Source organism: Onychostruthus taczanowskii, unplaced genomic scaffold (genome assembly GCF_017590055.1).
Source record: "Onychostruthus taczanowskii isolate IOZ18803 unplaced genomic scaffold, ASM1759005v1 scaffold65, whole genome shotgun sequence".
In the NCBI taxonomy this organism is placed as follows: domain Eukaryota; kingdom Metazoa; phylum Chordata; class Aves; order Passeriformes; family Passeridae; genus Onychostruthus; species Onychostruthus taczanowskii.
In genome coordinates this window covers 4135974-4148563 of record NW_024504233.1, presented here as the reverse complement: position 1 = coordinate 4148563, position 12590 = coordinate 4135974, and the positions used below count along the sequence as shown (strand labels likewise).

General features: G+C 46.9%; 1 protein-coding gene across 1 annotated transcript; it reads right to left on the bottom strand.

Moving 5' to 3' along the window:
* Positions 1-448: 448 nt before the first annotated feature.
* Positions 449-12028, bottom strand: TSEN15 (tRNA splicing endonuclease subunit 15). Its single transcript, XM_041420783.1, has 4 exons — positions 11840-12028; positions 11053-11134; positions 9587-9722; positions 449-893 (listed from the first exon to the last, which is right to left on the bottom strand). The coding sequence occupies exons 1-4, from the start codon at positions 12002-12004 to the stop codon at positions 689-691; spliced, it is 588 nt and encodes a 195-aa protein (XP_041276717.1). The 5' UTR covers positions 12005-12028; the 3' UTR covers positions 449-688.
* Positions 12029-12590: the final 562 nt, after the last annotated feature.

Genomic DNA, 12590 nt, shown 5'->3' with positions numbered 1-12590 from the left:
CAATATGCAGAAGCTGTGTCCAAGGACATAATAAAATAAATCCTAGGAATGCCAATGGCTTTAGAAACCTAGTTGGTGCCTGAAGCAGGTAACTGGTGTGCTCTTACAGCATAGATGGTGACATACTTTGCTCTCATACTTTGGAGTTTGAGTTGCCTCTGGTGCTGCTATAATCAGTTTTCCTCTGCAGGAAAAAAATTAAAATAAGGTATTTCTGTGGAAGAGCCTTTTCTCCAAAAGCAGAGGGAAGAAAGCAATGCTCAGAAATGTAACCTGTGGGGCAGCATGAGTGCTTCTGACAGGGCTAAGACAAAGACACTCTGTAAACTACAAAACCCTTCAGTCCTGCCACAAGCCCTTCAGACTTACCTGTAAGCAATATTTACAGTATGGGTAAGGATGTGTTTATTCTGTTATGTACCTGACCAGATAAAGAGGAAACAGAGCCTTTGCAAACACTTCCCAAGAGTATTTATTAGTCAGGACTGATCTGTGTCAAAGCATGACTTAATTCATACCTCCAATGGTATTTCATCACAGTGCAGCTGCACAAGCCTCTGTTCTCCCTGAACACATCCTTGATATGCCAAGGCAGACTTTAGCACACACACTTTTATTCACATACATCAGTTCCTGCATTTGTTTGGATTTGAGCACAGGAGTTCAAGTTTTGTTTTCTCTGCCCAAATCATTTGAAAAGTTTCTTTCTTTTCTTCCTCCACTGTTTATTATCCACATCTTCGGTATCATCAGGAGGCTCTGGCATTACAAAGCCATCAGTCATTTTATAGTAGACTATTGTGGAGTCTGTCTCAACTATGGCCAAGGTAACTGACAGCAGGGTGTCGGGATCCTCTGGAGGGAGAGAGGCTTTCTTCAGTATTTCCCTTAACCTAGGAGAGGAAAAAAAAACACTTAGAAAGGAATCCACAACCACCTACGATGGCACAAAGGCAGAACACCACCATTTTTATTCAGCCTGTTTTCACTCAGCAAACTCGTCTCCACTAAAGCGACCATAATTATCAATTCTAATAACAATCCAAAGTTGTGTAATCAAGGAACAAAAGAAAATAACAGAGTTACACACATCTCTGCTGGAAATGGCTCAACACATGTTTCTAAGCTTTGTTTAGGTGTGCCCGTGCCTCAGCCATCCCTCACCCACAATCCCAGCATAGCAATCTCTACTGGCCTTGTTTTCAGCAGACTTATATAAGAAATCTACTTAAGTAACACCTGGTGTTCAGTTGGAGAACTGAATAATTAAGTCTTGTTCCATTTGCAGAGGTAAGTCTTCCAGTCCCTGTGCCACAGGTCTCTGCCAGACTGTGGAAGGCCCAGGAGCCCAAGCCAGGTTTCTCTACCTCCCTGTCTAGACTAGAAGCCACAGGACTAATGCTCTTCTTCAGAACAGTCAGCCCAAATAATGTCTTCCTTAAAAGCTCAAGACAAAGTTATGCAATTTTTCCTGTTTAGCTTATTTCAAGAGTAACATGCCAGTTACTTTACGGTTCAGAGCTCAGGACAACGCTGATCCCTGGAGTCCCTGCATTCCTGGTCTGACTGGGAGCAAGTTCTGAAGGAGTGTGTTGACCAGAGACAGACCCTTCCCCCCCACATGTCAGGTGCAAGAGGGCTCCTCTGAGATTGCAGGGACAGGTTACATTCCAGGGGGAGTTCAGCTGTGCACCAGGATTAACCAGTCCTAGCTTCGTGCACCCTGGAGAGCTCACCCAGCAGAGCACAGGCAGCTCGGGGGCCAGGCAGTACAGCTGAAAACAGGGCTCTCTCTAAAGGAAGCAGCTTTCAGACTTCAATCACCATCTTCCCTCAGAACCCCTTTGATCCTCTAATAAAAGCCAAATGGAACGTGGCAGAGAATGAGCAGCAGCCTGGAAAGCCTCGCTGTTAAACCCATGACCTTCTTAAGGACCCATCTGTGTTCTGAGCTGTGCATAATCCAGCCTGGTAAACTCAGGAGGGCCTCTCCTCCTGCCTGCACTGCTGGCCCAGACACACAGCAAGGCAACACAACACATTTACTTCATGCCACAGAGATACCATGGCTGGGAAAAGCACTATCCCAGCCCTCCCTCATCAGCACATTTCCTAACAACACAACAAATACGGTAAGAGAGACTGTGCTGGCTGCTGGCACAGGAGAGAACTGTGAGAGACTCCTTCAGGTAATGGGACATCTACTCCAGTGCTCACTGCCACCTCAGCAGGCTCTGTCTGCAGGTTTATTTGGCAGGTAATTTACTCTGTGCCCTGAACCTCTGGCTCCTGTCACTTCCAGGCCCTGTGCAGAGGTACCCCAGCACTACAATGTCCTGCCAAAGCCCTGGCAGGGGACAAGAGCCTGGAAAAAGATCACAGATCTCATTCCTGACACATGCAGAGAGAAAGAATCAAAATGCCACATGCAGAATCATGAAATTATTTGGGCTGGAGGGGACCTTAAAGGTCATCCAGTTCCATACATGGGCAAGGACATTTCCATTATCCCAGTTTGCACCAAGCTCTGTCCAACCTGGCCTTGGACACTTCCAGGGATGGGGCAACCACAGCTTCGCTGGGCAGCTGTGCCAAAGCCTCTCCACCCTCAGCAGCCAAGAGTCTGGAGAAAGCTCTGAGCTGGCAGAGACCCTGTGAGGAAAGAACTATCCATGAAGCAGTGGACAGTGATCTCTCTATCTCCTGTGAATGCAATAGAGAATTAATAATAAAATGCCAAATTAAAGGCCATAGTTACTCAGGAGAGACATTTTGGGAGCCAAAGAAAACAACTTGTCTTGAGTGTGGATGATGCTGTATTGAAGAGCAGACTCAGGCAGAGGCCTGGATTCACCTGTCAGCCAGGGCAGAAGCCCCTTCCTATTTTCTTTAATTCCTGTCACTGGTTTTCCTCATAGTCTATAAGGAGGAGGGATGGAACAGTGAGGTCTTAGATCTACATTTCTGATACTCATGATTTCTTCTTATACTGCCAAGCACAAACACTTGAGACTTTATGTTCGCCTATTTAGCAACTAGGACTTTGAAGATGCCCCATGACCCCAAAAGCAGCCAGGTCCTGACAGATTAATGACATTTCTTCTTCCTTTTCAGGAGACAAGAGTTCCAGGATTTATGTAAGGAGCACAAAGACGTGCCATTGCATCAGGATGATCTGTTAACTCTGCTGTCCACAGATGAAGAATGACAACTGCAAATGCACCCTCTTCCCCTTCCCCTCTCCCTCCACACAGGCAGCCCCAAGACAAGGGCTCTCATTCATGCATACCACAGTACCACAGCGCACTGCAGCCCATCTGCAACGTGGTGAGAGGCTATCTTTTAGAGGGATAAGCTCTGGAATTCAGGAAGTCTGTGTCAGACACCATCCCTTGCCCTCCTCCCCTGAAGGCATCCCCAGCAGCCTCTGTGTCCAGCCTGATCACAACGTACCCCTGCACCAGCAGACACTGGAAAGAAGTCATGGAACCTCTGATTTTACTGTGCTTGCTGCCTGCCACAAGCAGGAAGATGAAATATTGCAGGAAAGGTATGGCTTTTGTAATCCTTTTAATGCATCAAATACTGTCTGTGGAAAAATAAAGAAAGCATGAAACCTTGTTGTCTTCTGAAAGTCAAATAATGCACACGTTGCACATCCTAATCGAGGCAAGAACCCTTTATTTCAAGGCTGCCCATCTCACAAACAGCTGCAGCCAATGATGGAAATAAAGTCCAAGGCAAGAAGCCCATGTGGTAACACACCCCAAAAGAGCCAGCTGCTTTAAATTACCCAGTTAATGGCTATCAATAAGCTCCTTAGTGACCAGTACAATCTGCTACACCATACAGGTGATGACAACCATAAAAGATGAATTTGCTTCAATAAAAGTGGATTTAATGTTTCTGAAACTGTCATGCATCAGTGGAACAGAGGAATTCAGTGCATCCAGCAGTCTGGCAGATTCCAACAGCCTTGACCACCTACATTCCCCAGTACCCTGAGCAGCCTTTCCCAGAGTCACAGCTGTGTCAGGACACACTCTGGAACTACTGGTAACTGATGGAACACTGATACCAAGGGGCCCATGACCACTCTGGGCTTGGTTCTCCAGCTGTGCTCCAACAGTGTGAGCCCCACAGAAGCTGTGGGATCAAGCCTTTGGCATGGACTGGCTCTCTCTGGGTCCTCCTTTTCCACAGGAATTCCAGCAGGCCCACTCCACTGTCTGCACAGCCAGTTTTCAGCAGAATGGAGAGACTTGACACAAGAAAAGGTGCAGCTGAGAAACAGCTCCTGCTGTTTGGCAGGGTCTCAGTAAAAGCTCAGCTGCATGTTCACTCAAATCCAGATCTGCTCCCACCAGGCCATATCAAGCAGGACAAAGCCCTCATTTTCCACCCAGGAAGCAAACTCACATTCACCTCATGCTCGAGGAGATGCAAAGGATTTTACCTCAAACACTCTGTTATCCAAAGAGCTGGCATTTCTAAAACACTTTGTATAGAAAAAGGGCTTAGAAAAGGCTTTTCAGTTATCTACAGACTAGAGTCAGTAGGGATTGTTTTTTTCTACCAAAGAAGTACTCACAGGAGCAGGTTTAACTTACTTAACTTTGTGCAAGGAGCACTGCAGCTAAGGGAACAGCACTAGCAATGTCATCCTGCACCTGTCATTACTGCTGCAATCAAACTTAATGATGGCAGTGAACTGACCCGGTCTTCTATTACTGTGGCAATTAATAGCTTTAAAATAAAACAAACTCCAAAACAAAACAAGAAAATCCATACAAACCCATCCAGAGAGCAGAGGGGAAGGTTGCATCCTTCCCCCATCTTAATTTTGCACTACTCAACACCCATCGGAAATCTGTGCTGTGTTTCCCAATATCAGCTCCTAACAAAAGAGCACTGCCCTTTCTCTGGGAGCAAGAGCCAGGTGTACAGCTGCTGACCCTGAGCTTCCAACTGACTCTGCAAAAACCAACCAAGGGCAGCACCATAAAGAACTCAAGCAGCAAGTTCTGTGATGAACAAAAGAGCATTTTAGAGCACATCCCATGCAATGCCTCTGAGAAGCAGCGTCCCTCTGCAAGCTCAGGGCAGTTTTATGGAGGTGGCATAGAGCTCCATTGAGCTGAAATGGAACTACTGCCTTCCATCCCATAAAAGCCAAAGGCTTTCAATCTGCCCTTTATACTTGGATGAATAATTCCTTGCAGGCTTGGCCAGACTGAACAGCTCCCTCCCCTGCTGGCCAGGCAGGGCTGCAGAGTGCACACAAGTTGGTCTCTGTGCCACTGCAGAGATCATTACCCCAGGCACTGGAGCGTGCCATTGTCCCAGCCTGGGCCGGCACCATGGCACAGGAACCTCCCAGAGAGCACAATTCCTTGGATTTAGTCAGCACTGCAAACTTTAGCACTGCTCACCATCAGGAATGCTGCTCCAGACCCTGCTGCAGGGCAGGCAGCATTAACCCAGTGCCTTGAAATATGTGGGAAGGAGCACATGGGGCTGAGAGGAGATGTAAATGCACACCACTGTTCCTGGGGATTTGTTCCCAAAACACACAAACAGGGAATGCTAGAAGAAACTCAGTTTTTGTAATAGAAAGAAAAAAATAAATGCAAATAAAACACTCCATGCCACAGTGGTCAGGAGAAGGAATTGAAGCCCCAAGGAATATAAAAGATCATTTTCCATGGAAGTTCAAGAAGAAAACAAGAGAAACCACACAAAAAGGAGGCATCAAAGTTCAGCAAAGTTCTCCAGGGCACACTTACTACTGGATGTTCAACCACAGTACTGCATAACCCACTCTGCTGTGGGAGCTGCAATCTTATTTAAAATATTAAATTTTAAAAATTAAATAAAAACACTAATAAAGAGCTTACATTTAGGAGCCACTAATTATATTTTCAATGTGTGATTTACTGCATGAGTAAATTATGCTTTTAATAAGGGAGTTACTGACAAAACTGTGAATAGGATGCAAGATGCACATCACACTTCCAGTGCTTTAAAATAACAGGATTTTTCAGTTCATAGCAAGATTTATTTCACAGTCTACAGACTTTGAAGACCGTAAATTCCAGTCCTCAGATTTCCTTCTCAGGATGCTTATCAGCTTTAAAACAAAACATTTATGTATTGTTTTCTTAAGTAAGTTAGCATTTTAACAGAATAAGCCTTTCCCAAACTTCACAGGTCTCCATGACCTTAGGCAACTTCATCCTTCATTTACAACACTTGTACACAAAACACAAACAGAGCAGTGACGTGCCATTTAATCTGACAGTTTATCTGCAACGTTCTGCTTAGACACAGTTACTTGTCCAGGACAGACAGTGCCCAATTCTAATACATCTGGGACCTAACTCCCTGGTCTCTGAACGCTCAAGGCTTTCCAGGCTATCTAAAAATCCAGCTGCCAACACTGTGAGCTCTCCTAACTTGCTGAGCTTGGTTTACGTGAGTTATTTCTGCCAGCTCTGAAGCAGAATCCCAGGATTCACTGCTTCCCCCACAGTGGGGAGCCACAGCTCTGGAATGGACAACGAGGTACTTGGCATGCACTGAGGTGTTGTAGTGAGCAGCAAACACACCCCAGCCTATGCACCTGCAAACTCCTTCCACAAGCGCCAGTCCCTGCTGAATTCAGAGGCTCCCCAAGCCTCAGCCAGCTCTGTGTGGGTCACAGCAGGCCAAGAGAGACAGAAATTGCATCGTATTCACCAGGGCTTCACTCACAGGAAATCCAGCAATCTTCATCTGAAGAATACACAGAGCACAAAGCCACTTCTCAACACTCTGCTCCACAGCCCATAATTCTGTAATTTAGTGGGCTGCTGTGTAGCCCTACGCTGCCACAGCTGGACGAGCAGCTTCCACCCAGCTCTGCAGAAATGGACAGTGAGCTTAGGAAGCAGAACAGCTTTTGCCTTCAGCACTTATCTCATTATGTCCAGTTTGAGCACTTGTCATGCTCAAACTGCATATAATGAAATTTTGTAACAGGCTAAAAAACATTGAATAGGTTTTAATTTTTATAGGGCACTCATATTTGTCATTTGCCTAGGTGTCCTGCTGGTAATTTCCACAGCAACTTTCCTGTGGCCTTTTAAGGACACACTTCTCAGCGGCAGCCAAGTTGGGAACTTCATGAGACACCTGGGAAGGCAGAGCTTGGCTGACATGGATTTCAAATAGAGAACCACCACTATATTTCTCCGCAAAACCAAGCCCACAAAAGTGACTGACTAATATTGGCAAAATGTGAGATCTTTTTTAGCACATACGTAGTACTAAAATCCATTATTTTCCAGTGAATCACTTTCTTTCTTCTACCAGTAAGAAAAACAGAGCAGAATGAAGATGGTAGTCTGATTTCAAGGCGTCACTTCCAAACCCTACCGGTTAAACAAGGAAGTGCTGCCCATAAATGCTGCTGTTACTGGCTTCTTTTGCAGTTAGAACAATTCCAGGCCCAGAATAGACAGAACATTTTCACCTTCCCAAATCCCTCCAAGGGCTTATTTTCAACTAAGCAAGCTGCATTCACTTGTACTCATACTTCCCCCCCTGCTTTTAGCATGTAACACAAAACCACAAAGTGCTGCTTTCAACAAAATGCAGATGCACTTTCAACACCACAGACACAAGTGTTGTACACAAATACAACCTCCCAGCCTGACAACATCCATGGCTATTGAACACATACAGGCCTTTATGGACACACCTGGCACTGCAGCTGGGATTCAGCTCATTTTAGTGACAACACACCCTGTGTCATTGCTCTGCAGCAAACCCTGGTTACAAACTGTACTTTTAATCAATGTGATGCATTCACGCTTTGCCTCTCCACCACACATCCTTCCAGTACTGGATTCCAGACACTCCGGTGCCAGAGGCAGAGCAAACAGCATCACCACAGAACAAACAAGTGCAGAGGCTCCCCATGAAAAGCTCCAATGACACAGAATAAGATAGGACATGCATGCAGTGGAATATCTGTCATTAAAAATCAATCAGAACGTACTCCTAGCCTCTACCCAATGCCAAGAATCCAAGTTTTCAGCCCAGGTGGAAACACACTATATTAACCAAGCACAGCAGCTCAGCATGTAGGTGGAATTCCTCAAAGATCTCACATGCTCACTGGCTGCCTTCTATTTCCACCTAAAATCCTGTCTGAGCTGAGAGCTGCAGCACATCCCTTTCATTCACACACACACACACACACACACACAGAGATCTGCTTGCAGACAGGCTGAAGGACACCCAGCATTTCACCCTGCAAGGCCCCTCAGCAGCTCTCCTCTCCTGTGGAAATCACATCACCAAGCCCCCAGGAGTGACTGACCAATACTTGCAAATACAGTATTTTTTTCAGCACAAAAACAGTACTAAACCCCATCAATACCTAGTAAAAAAATTTCTTCCCCCTCACCCAGCAAACAGCAAAATTATGATAAAAGTCTGTTAGCAAGATACTGATCTGTTGCTGCTAAATTCCAAAATAAAAAGCAAAAGCATCGCTCCTAGAGTGCACACACACATCTAATAAGTGCAATTAATTAGCCACCTACCACTGTGCCAGGCTGCTGCCCACAGAGCAAGAGGAAGCAGCAAAAAACACTAAGATTTTTAGAGCCAGCCCTGAGCCAGCTCCCAGCAAGAGCAGGAACAGAAGAAATTGAAAAATGTACAACCATGTGATGCCACTGAAATAGTTCAGATCTTCAGAGTCATCATGGCAAACACCAGTCAGAGAGGGCAGCCTTTATCAGAGAGTAAATCAGACCCTGTGTCTGAGGCTGCTCTAGGGGCCAGTTAAAAGAGAAGTGGAAGTTTCCTAGGCTGTAGATATCTGTAATGTAACAAATTCATGGCTGTGCTGTCTTCTGCTTGAAGAATTGCTCTTGCATGTGTGAGGAAATCAAGCCAAAAATCACAGGCACGTGAGACTCTAGATGTAAAGTGAGAGGAGTTTCCTGTTCAAAGTAGCCAAATTACAGGTTGAAAACAAAAGCAAAGCAAACCATACAAGGCTTATCCACAAATCTGACAATTAAAAAAGCTGATTCTTAGGCAGCTCCAAGAGGATTTCTTTCTTCTTAGGTCCTTTCAAGTCCAGCAACTCAGAAAGCATCATACATTTCCCAGAGTACAAAATCAGCACAGGAATGTTCAAAACATAAGCTGTGAAGGCCTTGTGTTCTAACCTTGTCTCTCAAACACATACTTTGGTGTCCACTGTTATCTCCTAGCACATATGCAACTCCAGACAACAGGAAGTGTTTATCAGTGGGCATCAGTTTCTGCTTGACCTCCAGGAACCACTTCCAGACAGGGAGAGGCAGAGACTGATGCAAAGCTGAGCTTTCCTTAATGTTCCAAGCTGCCTGTGTGTCTGCAGAGCCCAAAATAACTCTGCTTACAGGCTGAGAGGCTGCTTTCCTCTGACATTCCTCTATTTCCTCCTCCTTCCCCTCTTCACCAAGCCACCACCAGCCTGTACAATGTACCTGTGCCCCGTTTTCTGTCCGAGGTAACGCGAGACAAGCACTGAGCACGCCCTCACCTCTCGTGGCTGATCAGGATGTGTGCAGGCACTGGCACCATCACCTGGAGCCCCTCCTGCTCCCTGGCACGGGCATGCAAACACACCAGCTGCAGCTCTGCCACGCCCACCGGCTGCACCTCATGCCAGTTCCTCCCTAGAAAGGTTCGTGGGGGATGAGAGGGGCAGAACACAAAACACAAGTTTCAATCAGTCAAATAAAAAATGCAGTATCTAAGTTAACAGCTAAGGTTTTCTTTTCCCTCCCTCTCCCTCTTTTCCCCCTTTCCTTCACAGGAAAATTCCATTCATCTGCCAAATTCCCCTCCTGAGAAGCAATCCTGCTAAAGAAATCCAAGGAGCAGGAGCAGCCTGCTGGCTCCAGAGCTGCACTGAGGGGTGGTGAAGTGATCTGTCTGACAAAGCTGCTCTGCAAAAGGCAAAAAGAAGATAAAACCATGCAGCTTTATTCACCTTTAGAGCACGCTGATCTGTGAAGCAGCAGGTGCTAAAAGCATGGTTAATGATCATACACAGCTCTAACCTCCTGCTTGAAGGGATATGGATGAAGTTTTTGCTGCAGAACTACAGAAATCTTCTTTTGAAGACTGTTAAGGCATTTTCTTCAGAGGTGTAACAGCAACAGAGGCAGCAATTCCTAGACTGGAAAATCCCTCCCTTCCCTGACCTTGAGAAGCACCAGGCTCCAAGCAAAACTGAAATATTTTTCTTAGGTTGGCTGGCTGCCTACTCACAGTCCCTTTTCAATAAAGCCAACTTGGAAGAAGCCAGGCAGAAGTTTATATATCACATAACTCTGCTGCACTCTGAGCAGACACCAGCAGACTACACTGGATTTCACAGAACCATTTTGGCAAGAAAAGCCCTCCAAGATCATGGAGTCCCACCAGTGACCTGACACTGCCAGCTCCTCCACCAAGCCATGGCCCTAAGCACAACACATACAATTTATTATCAATTACTACAATGGTTATAAACTACTGCTACCACACTTGCAAATTATCTTCTTTGCTAGAGGAACCACTGCCCTTCCCAGAAAACAGGCCAGCACACAGCAGCCATGTGCTAAGTGGTGACTTTTGTGAAACACTATGATTGAGTAACTTCACATTTCACACTATGATTGAGTAACTTCATTTCAATCTGCAAGTGAGCACTATTACAAGCTCAACCACTGAATTTGTCACTTCACCTTCCTACATTTCCTTTCCTCCCCCTACTCCTCTTTTGCTTTTATTTCCGTGCTGATTCCTTTTCCCTGAACACCTGCACCTGGAAGTGCTGGATGAAACGGGCCCTCATTTTTGCACAGGCTCCAAGGAGGCAGAGAATAGAAACTTCCAGTACAAAAACTCTCAAAATGGGCACCAAGGACTTGGGAAGGCCCTGTCCCAGTGCAAACAATGAATTTAACAGCTGCTCAGGGCAAAGGCATTAGCTGGGATACAGTCACTTCCCCCCTTTACCTTCCAGGAGGTCCAGGTACACCAAAAAGGCAGCGTAGACTTGAGTGCTGTCAGACACATCAAGTGACATCATTTCTGTGAACTGAGACCCAAAGAGGAACGTTGATGAAGAAAAGCACAGGTTAAACTGAGAATGCACACACCATCCCTCCAGCCAGCACAGCCACTGGAGGTTCAAACCAGTCTGAAGGCGATCAAAAAGCAGGAGTTGTTTCCTGACTATCTCAAAAGCTCCTTTTCCTGCATTCCCCATATTTTAGCACTTAAAAAAAGCAAGCAAAATAAACAAACACAAGAGGAGTCACAACTATTTCTGGAACAGCTCTAGCTTTGTGGAATTTTACCTATGTTGGGTAAGTAATTGTACCTATTTTTGCTGCAACACATCAATGCAAGACGACGGCCAAATTAAACAGCTCCATGTTTTCTGTGTGGTAAAAATTAAGATGGAGTCAAAGTTTAAGGCATTTACGTTTCCCAGCTGGGATCCCACGATTTATAACCTCCGCCCCTGCCGGCGGTGGCATTCCCCCTCGATAATCCCAATATCATGGATTATATGGGCATCTCCCCGCAGAACCCTCCTGGGGGGACCCCACGTGCACCTCGAGAGCCGCGAGGGGGGAATCCTGCGGGGTCCGGCCGGGACAGCGGGACCCCCGAGAGCCAGAGGGGACCCCGAGAGCCCACGGGACCCCCGAGAGACCGAGGGGACCCCGAGAGCCCACGGGACCCCCGAGAGCCAGAGGGGACCCCGAGAGACCGAGGGGACCCTGTCCCGGCCTACCGTGGGGTGAGCCGTGATCCAGTTGCCGCCAGCCGCCCCCGACCAGCTGCCCTGTGCCCCCGAGGCCCTCCCGGCCGCGGAGGAGCCCTGGCCCGGATCGGCGCCCCCCTGGCCCCCCGGAGCCGGGCAAATGCCGCTCCAGCCCGGCCCGGCCGCCGGCTCCATGCTGGCCCGCCTGTGTGCAACGCGGCTTCACTCCGGGCGGCGCCGCGCAGCCCAGCGCTCCCCGGAAACTGCCGCACCGCGCCGGCCGTTCCGCCGCCGCTCCGTTCCTACTTCCCCGCCCCTTCGCAGCGGCCAAAGGCGATGGATCCACATCAATCTCTAGATGAGTCAATTTACACCAGCAGGATGGAACCTCTGTTTTCCTCAATGTGGGAAACAATTTAGAAGAAATCTGCCTCAGAGAGAATTTGTCACGTGCCAAACCGAGGGATTATGCCTCTGCCAGAGACAGCTGTCATAGCTGGAGTCTCCTTGTTTGGTGTAGATATTTAGTGGAGGCTGAAACAAATGGCTTAAATTGATTTCTGTGGGACTTACATCTGCAAAAACCCATTTCTTCTTCAAAGCTAAAATATTTCACCACAGAGTGGCTCATTGTCTTGTCACAGCAGGATGGAGTCTGGGCTTAAAAAAACCCCACAGGACGTAATTTTGGCCACCAATAAAGAAGTCAGAATGAGTACAGATTTCTTTGTACGTGGACATGAAGTCATACACATTTACAGGTGGTGGGATGACACGAATT